The sequence below is a fragment of the Corvus moneduloides genome, chromosome 25, assembly GCF_009650955.1.
Source record: "Corvus moneduloides isolate bCorMon1 chromosome 25, bCorMon1.pri, whole genome shotgun sequence".
Classification (NCBI taxonomy): Eukaryota; Metazoa; Chordata; class Aves; order Passeriformes; family Corvidae; genus Corvus; species Corvus moneduloides.
Genome location: NC_045500.1, coordinates 5,923,991 through 5,942,685, shown reverse-complemented (window position 1 = coordinate 5,942,685; position 18,695 = coordinate 5,923,991). Strand labels below are relative to the sequence as shown.

General features: G+C 58.2%; 2 protein-coding genes across 11 annotated transcripts in view; one reads left to right on the top strand and one right to left on the bottom strand.

Annotated features, from left to right (window-relative positions):
* Positions 1–193: 193 nt before the first annotated feature.
* On the bottom strand, positions 194–8,349 carry BACE1 (beta-secretase 1). 2 transcript variants are annotated; one of them, XM_032133997.1, is made up of 10 exons: positions 8,035–8,349; positions 4,757–4,845; positions 4,382–4,598; positions 4,058–4,195; positions 3,834–3,968; positions 3,608–3,709; positions 3,317–3,466; positions 3,016–3,187; positions 2,664–2,936; positions 194–2,309 (listed from the first exon to the last, which is right to left on the bottom strand). In XM_032133997.1, exons 1-9 carry the CDS (start codon positions 8,278–8,280, stop codon positions 2,695–2,697), a joined length of 1,491 nt encoding a protein of 496 aa, XP_031989888.1. In that variant the 5' UTR covers positions 8,281–8,349; the 3' UTR covers positions 194–2,309; positions 2,664–2,694. The 2 variants fall into 2 exon arrangements, with proteins under 2 accessions (XP_031989888.1, XP_031989887.1); XM_032133996.1 differs by having other exon boundaries at positions 194–2,936.
* Positions 8,350–8,679: 330 nt separating this feature from the next.
* CEP164 (centrosomal protein 164) overlaps positions 8,680–18,695 on the top strand; it is a 29,744-nt gene continuing 19,728 nt past the window's right edge. For 4 of the 9 annotated variants that reach the window (XR_004244426.1, XM_032133651.1, XM_032133647.1 and 1 more), the window contains exons 1-9: positions 8,680–8,776; positions 10,489–10,578; positions 10,915–11,026; positions 11,352–11,589; positions 12,027–12,185; positions 12,840–12,968; positions 13,305–13,382; positions 15,199–15,318; positions 17,137–17,568. Coding sequence is in view for 8 of the 9 variants with exons in the window: in XM_032133651.1 (XP_031989542.1) it covers positions 10,500–10,578; positions 10,915–11,026; positions 11,352–11,589; positions 12,027–12,185; positions 12,840–12,968; positions 13,305–13,382; positions 15,199–15,318; positions 17,137–17,568 (1,347 nt within the window). In the remaining variant the exon portion in view is untranslated. Of the gene's footprint in view, positions 8,848–10,488; positions 10,579–10,914; positions 11,027–11,351; positions 11,590–12,026; positions 12,186–12,839; positions 12,969–13,304; positions 13,383–15,198; positions 15,319–17,136; positions 17,569–18,695 lie in introns of all 9 variants that reach the window. The other 5 variants (XM_032133654.1, XM_032133652.1, XM_032133648.1 and 2 more) reach the window with 4 other exon arrangements.

Genomic DNA, 18,695 nt, shown 5'->3' with positions numbered 1-18,695 from the left:
CCAAATGAGGGTCAGTGTGTTCCCTGCTTGCTGGGATCTGCCTCAGCCACCTCTTCCCACTTGGATCCCACCAGCTGCTTTTCTCTAGGGCCATTGCTCATGACTGGATGCCTCACCACCCCCATGCCCCTGCCAGTCATCCTGGTTTTTCTATGCCTGGTTTTTCCCCTCTTGCCAATGAACAGGTTGCAGATAAAGAGCCAATTTTTTGTGGTCATTTTTTTAATGTCATAATAATTTACCGTGTTAACATTCATTGTTCTTACATAGACACTGGGTTACAGAGTACTGGAGCCTCCAGCGACAGCCCATGGTCCCGTCCCGTCCCGTCCCCTGCTGTCACCGGGCCCTGGGGAGGGAGCGGACGGATGCGGCTGCGCTGCAGCTCAGGATAAACCAACCTGTGAGAGTTCCTGCGTCCCCCTCTCCTGTGCTTTCTCCTAAAGCACGGGCTGACACACCAACCCTTTCTTTCTCCATGGATTTCGGTGGGATTGCGAGGTGCTCAGCACCACTGAAAATCTTGCAATGACTCTCTAAAAACTTACCCCCCCCTCCTTGCAGCCTGCAGCGGGAATTCGGCGCTGCTGGCGGCCCCTCTGCCCCAGGAGGGCAGGGGAGCACCCCTGGGCGCTGAACTCGCCGCAGGCCGGCTCCTCCGACGCGCACGCACACGCTCGGGGCGTGTTTTAAGGCAGTGGTCCACAACAGAGTCTCTGGGGTGCTGGGGATCCTGGGCAGGCACGAGGGTGGGGGGAGAACGTTGCCCTCTTGCATGGGGTGGCTGGATGCGGTGTTGGAGCGGGGCTGGGGCGGGGTGAGGAGGGGCAGTGTGGGGGCTGTTGTGGCGGTGCCCCGTGCGAGGGCTGGCTGGTCGCCTACGCTGCCTGCGTTTCCCGGCTCCCTCGCTGCTTTCCCAAAGAAACGTTTGGCCGCAGGATTTAGTTAACAAGCTTTATGCTGGGTGACTGCTGTGGCTCCTCGCTCTCTCCCTGCCTGACCCGGTGGCTCTGCAGGGCAGCCGCCAGCTCAGCCCTGGCACTGCAGGTATCCCCTCTGTTCATGGGGGAGTGATGCCTTTTAACTGTGGAACCTCCGTGTTTGAGCACTTTCCTATGGAGGCTGGAGGCAGAGAAGCGGGGGAATACAGCACTACTGCCTGCGAGGTGTCTGCTCTGGGGAAGGGACAATGATCCTGCAGCACGGGGAGGAGGGGTTGTCCTCACACACCGGAAAATCCTCCCCGTGCTGCAGGAACACCACGACGACAGAAGTGCCTCCTGTGCTCAGGGTCCTTTGGGCTTGTGAGTCACTGCTCTGCATGCTCCAGCCCTGCTCCCCCTCCTCAAGCCAGCTGGGACCCCCTCACCATCACTTGCTCCCACCGAACATGCAGCTGTGGCATGAGCCCTGGCCCTGGGTGGTGGCCACAGTGGCTGAGGACTGAGCAGAAGGCTAAAAAGATTAAAAAAAACCCCAAAACAGGACTGACCCCTAATGTTGGAACAGTGGCTTTCAGAGCTAGAATTAAAAATAGAGATATATGGATATATTGTACAGGTGAGAGGCAGCCATGGTCTGTACACGTGGGACCGGCTCCGTACACGCTCTCAATGCGCAGCTGCGCTACCAGTGACACACTTTGTAAAAAAAAATGAAATAAATACAACCATGTGTTTACAAAACAATAAATGCTGCAGTTCCCACAGCTGCCGCCTGTCCCCAGGATGCCAGGGTGTCCCACAGCCGGGCCTGGATGCGTGCAGTGAGCAGAGAGGAGCTGCTGTGCCATGGGATGTGCCGGCAGTGAGGTGGGGGGGCTGCAGGGGGGGCCCAGGCTCCCCTATGGCTTTCGAAGGGCTGGGTGGGCTGGGGAGCAGCCGGTGCCAGGGCTGGGAACTTCACTCCTGGCACTGACTTCTCCTTGGCAGCTGCCGCTGATGCTGGAAGCGAGGGCAGGGAGTTTTCCATCCCATGTGGAGAAGGGAGAGGATGGGTGCCTGCTCCTGCCTGTCCCAGGGGGGTGCAGGGAGTCCTGGGGCTGGCGGCAGCGGGAGCACAGCTCGGGAAGGCAGGAAAATGCACGGGAAATGTCAGAGCGAGTGGTGTACGGGCAGCAGGATAGGAGAGAAAGCCCTGTCTGGGCAGCCCAGGCTGGCCCTGCAGGGCTGTCTCTGAAAAGCCCGAGGCTGGATGGCTCCAGGATGATTCCCGGAGTCTGGCTCAGTGCAAGGAGTCACAGGGGACACACGGCTGCAGCGCAGCTCCCTACAAGAGAGCCTGGGCTGGCAGCTTCCTGGCAGGGCGAGCTGGAAAGGGATGCACAGGGATGGAAGGGGACAGGCAAGGGATGGCTCATCAGCATCACTCCATCAAGCCAGGCAAGGCTGGGTGGGAGAGCTTGGGACAGCCCGTCCTGTCCTGGTGCTGGAGCAGAGAAGCTGCCCCAGCTCCCAGGACGGGGTTGCTGCACTCTCCCCCTGCCCGGCTGCCACGCTCTTGCTGCAGGTCCCAGATGAACGGAGCCCGGGCCTGGGGCTCCCCCGGCTGCTGGCCCTGACGGACACCGAGTCCCCAGGCTCCGGGCACAGGGTCTGAGCTGCCCACGCCGCCGCCACACTCCAGCCCCGGAGCACGGCCCCTGCCCTGCCCTGCTGCCTCACCTGCGGCCCCGGGGCTGCGCCCGCTCCGCCGTCACTTCAGCAAGGAGATGTCGTCGGCAAAGTCGTCGTGGTCCCGCCGCAGGCAGCGGAAGCAGCGCCACTGGAACACCATGAGGCAGAGGGGCAGCATGAAGAGGGCGCAGATGGCCGCCATGACGTAGGCGATGGTCATCAGCGTGGACTCGTCCGTCTGCGGGATGTTGTAGCCGCAGTCCTCCATGTTGGAGTGCAGGTGGGGCCCGTCCACCGCGGCCGTCCGGAACTCATCGTGCACTGCGGGCGGGGCAGGCAGGGTCTGGTCACTGCACACCCACGTCCCCTCCGTCCCCCCCGCCCCACGGGCCCAGCTCACCGTGGCAGGCGCTGACAGCAAAGCCGATGCGCTTGCGGGCGCGGTCGAACACCACGTAGAAGCCCTCCATGATCACGGCGCCCATGACGGTGCCGGTGGAGGACTGGGAGATGGCGAACTTGTAGCAGTCATCTTGAGAGGTGGCCACATCCTCCACTGGGCGCAGGTATTGCTGCAGGGGGAGAGGAGCCATCAGGGAAGGGGGCGGGGGAGGCAGCTGCGCTCACCCAGCGCGGTCCTGCCTGCACTGCCCTCTCCAGCCCACGCTCCCTGGGCAGGGTCTGGCCAGGCCAACACTCACCTGGGGCAGGATGGTGATCCGGAAGGACTGGTTGGTGGTCTCCCCCATCAGGTAGAGGGACAGGACCGGGAAGATGTGCCAGGGGGTGGTGCCGACCTGCCAGCAAACCAGCTGCTCCCCCAGCCAGAAGCCGTCTGGGAACTTCTCCGTCTACCAGAGGGAAAGGGGAGGTGAGCGGGGCCAAGCTGGGCAGGCAGCAGAGATGCCAGGCGGGTGAGGGGCAGCCACACTGCCCACAGCCCTGCGCTGGCGCTGGGCCATGCCCATGGGGAAGGGATGGGTTTCACCGACCGAGGACGCTGTTTTGATGGATTTCACTGCAGCCTCAAACACCTTCTTTGGCAGCCTGAGGTTGGTGGTCCCACTGTCCACGATGCTCTTGTCATAGTTGTACTGAGGGGCAGAAGAGGAGGAGTGACCCAGGCGCAGAACCGAGCCTTGCTCCCCTCCCAGCCCCCTCTGACTGATGGTGGGTGCCTCCAAGGCCCGTGGGGCAGGTCCCCTGCTGCCTCCTCACCTCCTTGCAGTCCATGTTCAGGTCCTGCCCGTTGACCTCCAGCTTGACGATGATGACCTCGTAGTACCACTCCTTGCGGATGGGGGTGTACCAGATGTCACCCACGTACAGCGAGCGGTCAATGCCACCGATGATCTGCAGAGGAGACAGAACGGCGCTGCCACCGCACACTGGCAGTGCCCTGAGGGAGCCCCCGGCCTCCCTGCCACCCACGGGGTGCTCACCATGCTGCCTCCCACCGAGGCCACGGCCTCTGTCTCGTTGGGAGAGAAGCCTGTCCCGCACAGCTGCAGGGAGAAGATGTTGGGCACCCGCGTCTGCTTCACCAGGGAGTCAAAGAAGGGCTCCAGGCTGTCGTCGGGCTGGTGGGAGGAGAAAGCAGAGACAGGACAGGGATGTGTCAGTGCTGTCGCTTCTCCAGGAGCTCTCTGCGCCCAGGGGAGTTCCCCTTGCCAGCACTGCTGTGCTCCAAGGGGCAAACAGGGACAAGGAAAAAGGCAACTGAAGCGTTTTGGTGCTCACATCCAGGACTGTGAGCCAGAACTCACCCGGGCAATCTCGGCGTACGCCAGCCCCAGGATCCCTTCCCAGTTGGAGCCGTTGATGAAGAATTTGTCTGACTCCGTGATGGCAGCAATGTTGGCTCTGACAGTGACGTTGGGGCCGTGCGGGATGGTGACAAGGTCAGTGCCCAGTTCCCCTTCCCACTTGCCCTGGGTGTAGGGCACGTACACCCCCTTCCGCAGGTCGCGGTAGGTGCTGGACCTGCAATGGTGTCAAAGGGACGAGTAAGACCAGCAGGGGTTATGTGGATCCAGCCATTCCAGAGGCCAGGCAGTACCTGGCAGGGTCTGGCCAGACTTCCAGCAAGGAGAAGCAGTGTGCCCAAGGGGCTGGGCTCTGCGTCCCCTCAGAATACTCACAGCTGCCGCTGGTAGTATCTCCGGAGGAAGGGGTGTGGTGCAGCTCCCACAGCAAAGTTACTGCTCCCTGTGTCCACCAGGATATTCAGCTGGAAAAGGAAGAAAGACAGGAAGGCTCATCAGTGCAGTGGGACCCTCTTTTTGCTGTGCCCAGAAAGGAGAAGGAGGTGGTGAAGCAGCAGGCAGCAACATCAGGAAGTTGCACAAAAAGCAAACACCATCCAGCACTGTGCAAACAGAGCATGAGCTCCTTGCTCAGCACGGCCCAGCCTCAGCCCCCAAATCCACAGGCAGGATTCGGGAAGCGCTTGGCAGGTGTCATGGGGCCGGAGAGCAGCAGCAAGACAGGGTGCACAGGCTGCCCTTGCCAGGAAAGCAGATTTGCTGGCACAGCTGGTGGGAAGGATCGCTGGTGGGCAGCCCCCGCAGATCCCTGCGCCCGCTAATCGCCACCCATATGCCGAGCCCTGCTCCCGATTCATTTCTGCCTGGGCAGGATTACCAGGTCTGGCAAACATCCCACTGGCAGGGCCAGGAGCGGGCCAGCCGGATCCTGCCCTCAGCTGACCCGTGTCTGTGGCCCTGGCACGGAGCGGGGTGGGATGGCCGGGGTGGGAGAGGGGCTGTCCGAGCCTCCCGGCTGTGCGGGGCAGCAGAGCGCGGGGTGAGCCCTGACCCCAAACCCGGAGCTGCTTCACAGCACCACCCCGGGCAGCAGCACCAGGGCTTTGGCCCTTAATCTGCGGAGTCAGAGGGAGGGGAAGGAGGTCAATGCGCTTGTGTTAATCGCAGCAGCACCGGCGTTCCAGGCCATGGGTAATGACCAGAGCAGCACGTTCACCCTTCCAATACCCACCCTGGGCCAGCTCAGCGCCCACCACACAGCCCGACCTCCTCCTGGCAACCTGGCACCTGCGCCATTCCCAGGGCTGTTCCTGGCTCTGTGGGTGGGTCATTAGGGGCCACCTGCTCCACACAGCTCATCTCCAATCCCCAGGGCACCCGGAGGAGACTGGTTTCCCCGGAGAAGGACCTGCTGAGCTGACACTGCAAGGAGAGGAGGCAGGGAGGGCTCTTGCAGGCTCCATCCTGCTGAAAGGGTCACGCACAGGACTCACGTGGAGAGGACCCAGATCCTTGAGACTCAGCCCAGCCATCCATTCAGGCTACGACATGGCACGTGAACTGGCGAGGCCAGGACATGTGTGGCAGGGACACTGCCTGAAACCTGTCCCTGGAAGTGACAGCCCCTCCAGGCACCTCGGCAGCAGCACTGGCTCTGAGCCACGCGTGTCCCTAGAGCGGTGTGCTGCTCCTGGGGCATCAAGCCTGTGCCATCTGTCCCAAAACACCGGCTCCTGCTGCTCGGCTCGCCCCTCTTCCCTGTGTGTTTATGAATCAGCCTGTTCTGGGGAGCCAGGGAAACCAACATGCTTGGACACATGGAATGTGTGAGCAATCAGCTGCTGACGGTGACTTGGCAGCGCAGCACGGCTCAGAACCAAAATTAAAGCACAAGGGGATACAGAAACTTCCTTGTCAGCATCGGGAAGGTGAAAGGAAAGGTAAGGAGATGGATCACCACCTCCCTGCTGCGTGTGAGCCTTTGGGAAGGATGCACGCACCCCCCAGGGCAAACACACTCCCAATTTCCTGCAGAGGCATAGCCAAACTCTTTCATATGAATCTTCTCATGCCATTGCAATGCCTGGAGGGATTTTGCTCCAGCACACACACACGGACACACACATGCATGCACAGGCACCACGTTTGCATTTGGAAGCAATCCGAGGCTGGAAGATGCTGCCCAAAAGGGTGACTGGCTCCGGAACGCATGAGTGCCTGGGAACAGGTGGTTCGCAAGGAAATTATCTGGCAGCTGCGACACGTGGCAGGCAGGAGATGATGAAATCACATTTAAAACTAGATTTTAGAAATAATCTCCTCCCTTTTTTTTTCTCCCCTAAACACACCCTGCCAGAGCAGGCAATAAATCCCAGGCACACAGGGACAACACAGTAGCGCTCCCAGAGATCCAATTTCTATGGCAGTGGTATCATTCCTCCGTCCACATCTTGCCCACACTGCTCTCTCCCACCACGCACAACGGGCACAGCCAGCTCGTGGGGAAAAGCCAGCCTTTATTTCAGAGCCTGGGTGGGTGCTGGCTGTCCTGGCAGCACCCAAAAAGTGGTGGTGGCAGGCGTGAGGGAATGTGGCCCTGTGCTGGGAGGAACGTGGAGCCTCAATCACCGAGCCCGAACCCTGGGCCAGACTTGTTGCTGGTGACAACGGGGATCAGGACGGGCACAAAAGGATTTAGCAGCAGGAACCTCCCCGATCTCATCCATAAAAGAGGGGAGGAGCTGGCCGCCCTGGGCTGCGTGACTGGCACCTGGCTCTCAGCACTCATCCTGTCCCCAGCACGCAGACACACGGTGTGGTGCCACACGAGCTGGGCAGCGCAGCTCCAGCTTGTGAGGGATGCTGACAAAAAGATGGAGCAGGATCGGAGCCTGGTGACGCACCAGCGCCTGCTCTGCCTGCCCTGTGGGCTCCCTTTCCATCCAGGCCATCCCATTTTCCTGCACTTTGCCTCCCCGCGTAGCCCCAACTCCTGCGCAGCGACAACCGTCACGAGGTTCCCGGGAAAACCGAGCTCTGGAGGATTTCTGGAGAATTTCCCCCGGCCGGGAGCAGCACACGGAGCCAGGCGGGCTGCGCCCGGGGCTGTGCTGGGAGGAGCTGCCAAGCACGGCTCGGCCGTGGGCTCCTCCGTGCCTGCCTGTGCCCGCTCCAGGCGGGCACGGGGCTGTGCGGCCACATCCCACCCCCGCCGCCCACAGCCCGCACCAGCTCCAGCGGCATCCTTCGGCTCGGGAGCGGGGATGGAGGCACGGAGGGAGGGCGGGAGGGAGGGGGAAGGGAGCGATGGAGGGATGCAGCCTGGCTCGCCCGCACGGAGAAGCACACGCAGCACCGGCCACCCCGCCCGGAGCGCCCGGACATCCCCCGGAGCGCTGGGGTCACCTTCGGCAGGCGCCTGCGGCCAGTTTTCACCGAAAGCCAGCAGAAAAAGCATCACCGGAGCGATGGAAAGCAGGAATGCCGCCGAGAACCACGCGAAGCCATGGTGGCACCCGCAGCGCCTCTGTTCTGCGCCCCGCAGCCCAGCACGGGCCCGGAGGGGCACCCGCAGCCGCCGGGGGTGCGGGGAATGCAGGGGATGAGGGAGATGCGAGGGATGCGAGAGATGCGGGGATCCCCTCCCACCTCACCTTCTGCGGGGGGCTGCCCACCGTCATCTCCACGTAGTACCCCTGCCCGGACTTGCCCCGCAGGTTGTCGATCATCTCCACGAAGCTGCCGGCGCTGTCGGGCTCGGTGTCCAGCGGCGCCCGGCGCTGCCGGAGCCCCGACGGCGGGGCCGCGCCGCCCCGCAGCGGCAGCCGGATGCGCGGCGGGGCCGGGAGGGCGCGCAGGACCCCCAGCCACAGAAGCAGCCAGGGCCAGGCAGGCGCCATGGCCGCGGGGAGCCGTCGGGGGAACGCGGTCAGCGGGCCCGCAGCGCCCCGCGCCTCGGCGGGGCGGCCGCGCCGGGGCGGGCGGGCGGCGCGGCGGCGGCGGGCATGGCGGCGCGCACGGACCCGCCCCGGAAAGCCCGCCCGCCGGCGGAAGCGCTCACCGAGAGACCCGCCCCGGCCCTGCCCGGTCCCCCCGGCCCTTGCCCGGTCCCCGTCCCCGTCCCCGTGCCGCTGCCCCGTCCCGCCCCGCCGGGACGCGCCGGGGTGCGCCGCGGGCCGTGCCCACGCGTCGCCATGGCAACCGCAGCCCCCGGCGGCCTCGCCGCGGTGACGTCATGTGTCCCGCCTCCCCGCTGGCCAATCGGGTGCCGCGTATGGCCCCGCCGGCCAATGGCGGGGAGGGGGCGGGCCCTGGCGCGGCGGGTCCCGCTCTCCCGGCAACCGGCGGCACGCGCGGATCGGCGCTCCCGGCCCGCGCCACGGCGAGCGGCGAGCGGTGAGCGGCGAGCGGCGAGCGGCGGGGTCCCGGCACGGGCCCGGGCCCGGGCCCGCGGGAGGCTCCCCTCGGTGAGCGGAGGCTGCGGGGAGCGGCCCCGCGCTGGGCGGTTCCGGCCTTCCGCCCCGCGCGGGGTCTGCCGGCTCCTGGCCGTGCGTGTGTCGCGTGGGTGCTGTCGTGATATGGGCGAAATCGGGATTTTTTCCTGTTTCTTTTAATACCCTGTTAACCAAAGCTGTTTGTCCGCCTCGCCAGCCGCGCTTTTTCCGTGGCTCCCGGCTGGCGCGGCGGCCGCTGCACTGAGGCTTCGGTCCTGTTTGCATAGAGCTATAGAACGGGTTTGGGGTTGGAAGAGACCTGAAAACCGTCCAGTTCCACTCCTGCTATGGGCAGGGACACCTTCCACTATCCACTAGCCCGTCCAACCTGGCCTTGGACACTTCCAGGGATGGGGCAGCCACAGCTTCTCTGGCCACCCTGTGCCAGGGCCTCCCCATCATCACAGGAAAGAACTCCCTCCAAATATCTCACCTAAATCCCCTTCTTTTAGTTTAAAGCCGTTCCCCCTTGTCCCCATCTATTACAGCTACCCCTCAAGCATTGAAAGTCGCACTAAGGTCTCCAAGAGAGGAGTGAGCCCATAATTCATCCCCCAGTGCCAATACCAGGGATGGGAGATGGGGCTGACTTAGTTTTGGGAGAGGAAAATAGGAACAGAAGGCCTCGAGCGAGCTGCCCACATCCAAGTGCTGTAACTGGGGACATTTGGGGGGGGGAGTGGTGCGAGCTGGTTTGGTTTGGATGTCCTGAGAATATCTTTGCCTGGAAACTGCCAGGATTAGTTGCTGCTTCTGAGACTTACTTTACATAAGAGTTATAAATACGGAGTGGGCTGAGGACAGAGGGAGGTGAAGAGGGCAGTGATGGCTGTGTCACAGGTGGTGATCCTGCTCTGGGTGGTTATCACTGGGGGGTACTGGGCAGGTACCACAGGCCCTGGGTCTCACGAGGAAAGCAGAGGAATGCTTTTTCCACTGAGTATTTGGGGGGGCTTAGGATGAAATGTTTGACCTTGTCATTCAATTGTGTGTTTGAGCAGCTGTCGTGGTCCCCCAGTGCTTGTGCTGGCCAAATGTGGCCACACAGAGCCACAGCTGGGGATGTTTGGGGTGAGGTGGGTGAATTCCAAGTGCCTGAACCTGTGCTGGAAGGGTCGTGAGGGCCCAGCTGTGGTGTGGTCTGTGAGTTAAATCATTAAGCAATGGGCCACAGGTGGAGCATATTAAATTAGGATTCTTTTACAGTTTCTCAAGTACTCTCTGGGAAGGTGGGGGAGGTCAAGGTGTGGGGAGAGGCAGCTTTGTCTCTGGCCAGTGCTGATCCAGCCCTGGGATTTCTCTCAAAGCTGTGCTTTGGGAAAGCTGCTTGCTTTCTCTTTCTTCCCTTTCTTGTTTCAGCTTATTTTTTACCTGGTTAAAAAGTGCCTGCAGCATCTTTTCTGTAGAAACTCGAAGGCCTGGGGGATCTGATTATAACTTTGTGCCACTTCAGCTCTGCTCCTTGTTTCCACAACCCTTAGAAGTGTGTGGAAGCTCTTTGAGTCCGTTTTGCTGTGTGTGCTGCAGTGGAAGGGCTCTGCCATGTGCTGGGAACGAGGAATTTTCTTTTCTGAGGGCAGTTGTGACTCTGTGCTGGTTCCTCCCTGCTGCCAGGTGTAGGATCCATGGCAGGAGCCATGTGCATCGGGAACCAGCTCATTCTGGAAGAAGACTACAGTGAATCCTATGTTCCTAACGAGAAAGGTGAGGGTGGCTCGTCCTCCCAGGAGCTGGGAGAAGGGATTCAGGCGTGCATTCAGAAATAGGTGCATTCAGAAAACAGGAATTGGTTTCTGAAGTGGGTGGAGAGGGTGGAATACATGGGATTCTAAAGGAGGCAGAGCTGAATGTCACTTGGCAGTGTCACTCCCCGTGTCCCCAGCCTGGCAGGATGGGCTCTACAGGCACACGGGACTGTGCCGGTGGCTTTGGGCAGTCTTGTTTTGGGCTCAGGATCTCCCAGTGTGCCCACAGCTTTAGCTGAGGGGGGTGGCTCTGTTGTGTAGACCAACTTCACAGATCCCTCTTCTGTTTCCCCAGAAATCCGGGAGTTTGCGCCGATACTCGGGATTGACCCCGACGCGGAGCCGGAGCTGCTGTGGCTGGCCAGGGAGTGCCTGATGACCCCGCTGCCCCCGAATTGGAAGGCCTGGTGAGAGCTCTGGCAGCGGCTGTGCTGGGGGATTCCCAGTGACAGGACAAAGGGAATGGCTTCCAACGGGCAGAGAATAGGGTTAGTCAGGGTATCAGGAGCTCAGGGCTTTTTGGGGTGGCAGAAGGGGAAAAACTGTTTGGGAAGCTGGATGTGAGCATCCTGGCAGAGCTGCTTCCCTGCACTGGTACCTTTTTGGCCTCTTGGAGATGTCACACTGCTCTTCCCTGAGCTTCAGGTGCCCACACCATCAGCCATGTTCTGGCCTGTGCAGCTGTATTTTTAACATGCTCTTTCACCTTTTCTTGCTGTTTTTGCCATGCAGCCGAGATATCACTGGAGGTGGTGAACTCTATTACTTCAACTTTGAAAATGGCTGCTCCATGTGGGAGCATCCCTGTGATGAGCACTACAGGCAGCTGGTCATCCGGGAGCGGGAGAAGCTGCTGGCACGGGGCAGCTTGAAGAAGGAAAAGAAGGAGAAGAAAGAGAAGAAGCAGAAGAAGGAGAAGAAAGAGAAGAAGAAGGACAAGAAGGAGAAGCGTTTCCTGAAGCAGCTCCCTGTGAGTAGGCTCTGCTTGCAGTGCTTCTGGGGAGGGCTGGGCAGAGGATGAGCAAGTGGCTTCAAGGACAGAGAGTGCATCCTGAACCCACACCCAGGTGATGGGCAGTGAATCAGCTGGGGTGGGAGCACTGAGTACAGAATCACCCTTAATTCTGGCTGTAAGACACTCTGTAGTGAGCACTTGTGTGTGTCTGGGAGGGAGAGGAGTATTCAGGACTCATTCAGATGGGCATTTAGAAAGCAAAACGTGTGAGTAGATCAACCCCTGTTTCCTTCCCTGCCCTGTGCGCTGGTGCCTGCTGGGTGTGGGGTCTCTGAGCAGGGTTAGTGCGGCAGCCCCTGTTTGCACAGGGGAGCTCTTGTCCCGCTCCAAGGTCAGGAGTGTGAGCTGTGCACCTGTGCTGTCCTGCCAGTGATTTCCCTGTGCTTCTCCAGCCCCCAGGCTGCCAGCTGGCACCCATCCAGCCTCCCCTGGGCACCCTCTCTCCTCTCCGTGGCCTCGCACCATCTTCATCCTTCGCTCTTCGTGGGTCCCTGAACCCGGACCTGGGGCGTGTGGTGGACTCCAGCCTCATCCCCAAGGAAGGAGCTCTGGTGAGGCTCCCTCTTCCCTGGGAATGTGCCCTGGGAAGCACACTGCAAAGGGTCACAGGTGTGGGGACGTTTAAATGACAGGATTTGTGGTCTTCTGTCAGTTTTGAAATACTGTTGTATGTTAAAAAGCTGTATTTCTTTTCTTTTTCTAGGGAGCTCAGTGCTAAATTAGTGGTGAACTTTCTTCTGCTGTGTTTAGCAGATTTAAAGAATTGTTTCAATAACTGTTGTAGAGGAAAAAAAGTCTGTTAAGTTTTAGTAGAATTTGGTGTCCAAATGAAACATGATAAACAATACAGATAATACAATTTAATAAACTATTTTCACTTTTCTATTTGAGAATAAAATTAAAAGAACAGTTTTCCTCATGAATGTAAGGTTTGCAACCATGCTGAATGCTTTATTTATTTATTACTAGAAAGTGACCTGGGGGTCAGTAAAACTTGTTAAGTGGTTAAGAGATTGATCCTTTAAAGGAAGGCAAAGCAAAATATGTGTAAAGCACAGAAATAACCACCTTCACAAATGAACAAACAAGTGGTAGGAAAATGAGCTCCCTCCCAGAATCCAGCAGCTGCCCCATATCTCAGTGGGTCCCTAGCTCCCCTTTCCTGTTGTCTGACCTCTCACTTCCCTTTCTTCTGGCCTTCACAGCCTGCAGAGATCTCGAAGCTCACCAGCCACACTGACAACCTGCTGGACTTGGTCTGTGAAGAGAAAAGTTCCTTGAATGTAACAGTGCCAGAGAAATGGAGAAACGAAGAGGAAGAAAGTGAAAATGAGGTATTTGTGTGCCCTGGCTCTTGCTGCAACCAGAGTGCTGAAGCCTCCTGATGCTCCCCTGGTAATGGCTGCTCCAGTTGCCCCTGGGCTTTCATTTGTGCTGCCTTTTCTTTGTGCTGTTTGGTCCCCAAAAAGCATCTAATTCTATTTTCACATGGTAATCCCTATAAATCAACAGCTGCCACGGTGTCATTCCAAGATGAATTGGCTGTAGGTGCATTGCCATGGCTCTGCTGCCTAATTTCGCTGCTGAGGAACCCCTGCTGTTCCTCCTGTGGAATTGCAGAGGTCAGAATTTTGGCCATTTCATTGTTTGTTTTTGTTTTAATCCCTCAGAGTTTCCGTGGGACATCAAGGCTGTTAAAAAACGTGTACCTGGATGTTGAAGCCCTGGGAGGCAGCTTTGACTCTGAGGTAAGAGCACGGTGCTGGGATGGGCAGGGGAGGCTGCCCAGGGCGGGGGAGAAGAGCTGTGGCACTGCCAGGGGATGAGAGTGCAGGAATGGGACCAGAGGGAGGAGTTTCCTGCTTAGGAGCAGGAGCAACCTGGAGCAGAGTGATGGTGAGGAAGGCACAGCAGCAGGGCTGGGGGTGTGAGAAGCCAGATGTGGCCCACAGGGGACAGTGGGGTGGGCATTGAAGGGAAATTTGTGCTTGAGTTGTTGTGGTTTGGAGCTGGGACTTGGGGAGATATCTTTGCAGAGGCTGGAGCTTTGTTTCATCCTCAAATAGAAAAAATAAAGCCAGGTAGGTGAAGCAGGCAAGAGGGAAATCTGCTTTTCCAGGGAACAGCAGGAAAAGGGTCTTGGGTCAGAGGTGCCAGTGCACTTGGTGTGGGAGGAAGGCTCAGTGAGGAAGAGGCACTTCCACTCTGCATGGTGGTGGTCAGGGGGTGTGGAGGGAAGGCTCCGTGTCAGCTGAAGCTGCAGTGTTGGCGCTGGGGAGAGGAGAGGGGAACGTCCTCTGGGAATGCTCTTGCACCTCACTCAGTTCCACAGGACTCTTCACGTGGGCTGCACGTGGCCGCTTTTCTGTGGCAACACAAAACCTGTTTTTCTTTCTTCTTGCCCTGCTGATAAATCCCGTGGCTGAGGCACGGAGCATTCGGTGCACCCAAGGCCTTGTGCAGACGCTGTGCTTTCCCTGTGCTTCCTCAGCTGGGATCAGGCTTAAGATGACAAGGGCACAATGGGAAGTGCGTTGTAAGCAGCTCCGGTGATTTGGCCCGACTGTTTGTGCTGACATTAATCCTTTCTCACCGCTTTGAAAATCCTGTTCCAGTATCTGAAAGGCAAATTAATTTCTTTTAAAGTGTTTTAGAGTATTTCTCTTATCCTTTTCACAGCACACGAAAATTAAGCTGTAAAGTACTTTGCTGGAGAACCTATTCACGGTGCTGGGCAGGATCTGCAAAGGCTTATGCTAAAGTGGATGTGACAAAGAGAGCCCTGACTCTCTCATCTCCAGACAACAAGCAGCCTGTGGGGGCCCAATTCCTCACTGAAATGTTAATGTGTGCAGGAACAAAGAGCTGTCTTGGCATTTCAGTGCCGCGGGGATGGGGCTTCGGGAATCTATTATGGAATGGCAATTGCTACCCAACAGCCAGGCTGTTAACCCAGATGGGTGATAGCCTAGTCCTGGTAAGATAGCAGTGCCCCGACTGGAAAATAGAATTCTTTTGTAGTTCCATGAGATGGCAGTAGAAAAGCGTTCCTAGGAGCGGGTCTCAGCCTGCTCCTGAGCTGTTCTCCAGCTTCCTTGCAAAACAGGAGGGAAGGGTTTGTGTGGCAAGACCCCAGGGGGAAATCTAAGCAGTAATAGGTGAAATAATGAAAAAAACTGGCTTCATGTAGCCCCTGGTCAGGGCTGAATGCCTGTATTCAAAGGAAACAGGAGGTTTTAGTGACTTGCTGGGACAGGCTGTTGAGTGGAGTGGAGGCAGCCTCAGACACGGCTCGCAGGGAACCCGGAGCTGGGAAGAGTCTGGGAGAACAGCGAGTTTGTGGAGCTGGCCAGCAGGAAAAGCAGCGCTGAAGCCTCCAACAGCTTGATGTTTGGGAATCTGGGCCTGTGAGCTCCCGAATTCCCAGGAAAGCTGTTCAGCTGGAGAGCTTTCCGCTCTAGGGGTGCGTGTGGTGGGTGGTGACCCGTCACAGGCGGGGCGAGTATTCCAGCTTGGGAAGGTGCTGTGGGGAATTCTGCAAGTGGCTGTGTCCCCCCCCACTAGGAGAACAACAAGGAGGAGCAGGAGGACCGTGGCAGCCCATCAGCTGGTGCTGCTGATGCTGCTGAAGCTGCTCCCCAGCCCCATGGGAGCCCTGAGGAGGAAGGTGCCAGCCTGGGAGAGGTGACAGTGGCTCCCTGGCATCCCCGCCCTGCTTGCACGGTGCCAGCCAGGCTTTGCATGCAGTAGGCAGCTTCTGCTGTTGTGGTGTGTGTCTGTGGCTGCTTGGCTTGTTTCTGTTGTTGGTGGTTAAAGTTTCATGCTGATCACTGGAAGTAATGATTGGATAGGCAGGAATTTCCCATCTGTTTGTGCCACTCAGTGCAGGTAAAAGGTTGGGAAAAGATCACCCAAAGCCAGTTATAACCCAGGTGACTTGTCCAGCTCTGAAATCCGTAGAAAATCCACAATCTGTTGTTACAGGAGGAAAAACCTCCCTCCTCCTCCTCCTCCACCTGTGTCTGACTGGCACGGTTCCCTCTTCTGCAGAGTTGCATTTGTGATCATCAAGGTGTGCTGCTAACAAAAGGTTTGCCCGTAATTGCCATTGAAATAGGATTCTGCCAGCCAAAGAGATTATTCTGGGATATTTTAGTAGCTGAAGTGAACTTGCCTGGAGAGAAATCCTTTTGTGTGCACACCATTGCTGGTGTATTGATATATTTTGGTGTGTGTGATCCTGTGTTCAAGCATCGGAATCCTGCTTGACCTCATTTGGGATATCCTGGATGCTGCCAGGTCTCCTGGGGGGATGACCTCAGGAGAACTCTGCAGCAAGTTGTCCAAAAGGAGCATAATTTTGCATAATTCCCCATAAAAGGGGAAGCACGAGGGTGACTAAAGAAGTTCCCCTTGCCCACCTTTCTCTGGGTCCCGGTGTCCCCAAGGAGCCTCGTGTGGCTGGTTGGTGACTCTGGGAACCTCTGCTGGACAGGGGCTGGGAGCTGTCAGTCCCAGGGAATTGCAGGTGAGGCCCAGAGCTGCAGGATTTTTGGGAAGTGCCCGGGGGTTTCTCTGTCCCCTCCATCCTGCTGGATGCTCGCTCGTCCCCAGGGAGGTCTGGCAGACCAATGCCACACTCTGGAACACGCTCCCGGAGCGTTCCAGCTCCAGGCTGGGAGCTGACAGCGTTCCGGAGGCACTCTGATAAAAATACACCGCTAAAATATGCGCTCAGTGTACGGAACACGCCGTGCACAGGATGCAGGGAATGTTTGACAAGACACCGCGGCATTAATAAAACAGCGAGGAAGTGGGGCGTGCGAGCAGGTCTGTTTGCATGCTGATGAAGGAGCCTTCTCCTGGCTATTCCCCTCTCCATGGGCAGTGTTGTGGCATCCCCGCTGCTGGGAGAGGCAGTTGAACCTTTGGGTGACTAAGCTTTAACTCGGGGTTGTTTTTTTCCCCCATCTCTCAGCCTCTTGTGTTAGTCACGGGCTCGTTCTGAGCTCCGAGTGGTGCTTTCAATCAGTGCCCACCCTCCAGTCTCCAATCTGTCCCACTGGAAGGTGGGATGGTGATCCTGCCTGCTCTCCTCTGCTTAAAATGTCAGGCAGAAGTGAAATGTCCTGTCACGGTCTCTTACAAATTTCCATCTCTCACTGAACAGATCCAGTGTGGAAGCATAAATGGGCCTGCTGTGGGGCACGGCGGGTGCTCCCAGGGGCTGGTGGCCTTGCACAGCCACTCTTATCCACTGAGATCCTGTGAATAAAAAGGCAACAGATCAAAAAAAAGTCAGAGCCCAAGACATGATTGTATCAATGGAGTCCCTTGCCTCGGAACGGGACTGTGTGAAAAGAAGTCAAACAGGTCTTGAAGTCACCCAAAGCTTTGTGATTTTGCTGCTTGCTGTAGGAGAGCCTGCGCTGTTCCTGACTCCTGCATTCTGCCCCAGAGAGAGAATGTTGGGTCTCTAATTGTGTTTGACTTGCTGCCTAGAAGGAGTCTTTAAAATCAAGACATCCTGAAGAAGTGCCAGAGTCTTCCTTGGATTCTGGTGCTGCGTGCCCTCCGTCTTCGGTTCAGATCCTCCCCGGAGATGCTGACAGCAGCCTGTCTGCCCAGAACAAGGAGGGGGAACTTGCTGGGGATGAAGTAGTGGACAAGGAAGACGCTGAGGTGGAAGGAGATGCCTCTGCAGCTGAGGAGTTGCCTCAGTCTGAGGGTGAAGGAAGCGCAGCAGGGACGGACGTGCCCGGCTCTCCTGGGCAGCCCGGAGCCGCCTCTCCGGCTGCAGAAGGGGCCGAGGCAGATCAGCTGGTGAGCCTGGCTGCCACTGCTGACACTGTGTCCTGTGGAGAAAAGGTACTGGATGAAGAGAGGGAAGAAGCAGCTGATTCCAAATCAGAGAACAGGCTGGATGATGGCAAAGTAAGCGATGTGCCTGTGTGGGTTTGGTGTTGGCTGTTCCCGTCGTCTCGTCAGGCCTTGACTCAGGAAAGCTCTTGGAGCACTCTCTGGTTTTCTGTGAAGCCAGTCCCAAGTGCTTTCCTGGTCAGCAGGGTCATTCCTGGGGGGGGTACGAGTGCTCTGAATTCCCAGATTGGCATCTCCAGGACTGAGCTGGGCAATTCTTCTCTCCTGCACACACCAAGTGCTGCCCAAAGCCACCAGCAGGCAAAACCCTTGACTGCGCCGCGTGTTTTGAGTCTGGGAGGAGGAGCAGTCTCAGCTTCCAGTGCTGCCGTCTGTCCTGGGCGAGCAGGGCTGATAATGAAGCTCACGCCGAGCCCAGCTGTCTGTGCTGCTTTGTTTCTCTCCTTCTGTTGTTTCTCTCAGCTTGCTCAGAGCTGGGGCAGGCGCGTAAGGAGCTGCCAGGCGCCGCGTTCGCAGCTCCGCGAGAGGTGCGAGGTTGGGGTGGGGAAGGACGGAGCCTCGGGGCTGGTTCTGGAGCTGGGAGCACAGAACGTTCCAGTCCTCCCACTCTGTGGGGAGAACTGGCCACGCTGCAGAAGCAGGGCCTTGGGCTGAGCGTCACACGCTGCCCGTGGCCTGGCCCCGCAGCTGGGCTGCCAGACACGCGCTGTCCGCTCGTGTTCGTTCACGTTCCAGAGTGGAATCTGAGCCAGAAGATGGGATCTGATGAACGATCTCTCTCCAGTCTGGCTGCTTTCCTGCTGATTTTGGTGATTTCTCAAGTTCACTGATGCGTGATGTCTGTAAGAAATGATAAACTGCAAAACCGAGCCTGGGAAACGTGCTCTGTCCTGAAGAGCTGAGAGCGTTGCTTTCCCAAACTCATCTGTGTGCTTTGTGCACCTGAGCTGTTCTGCTGAAGTCAGCAGGGCCACAGGGTGTTCCCATCGAGCAGTTCCCTGCAGCTGCTGATGGCTGGGAAGGCAGGAGCCCTCGCTGCACTCAGGCACAGCAAAATGGAATATTTAAAGTGCTTTTATGGCTCCAGTGCTGTTCTGTGTGGTGGGCTGGGAGCTCTGAGAGCTGCAGAGATCCTTGCACATGGCGAGGAAGCAAGTGCCTTTTATCAGGGGTGTTTGAAG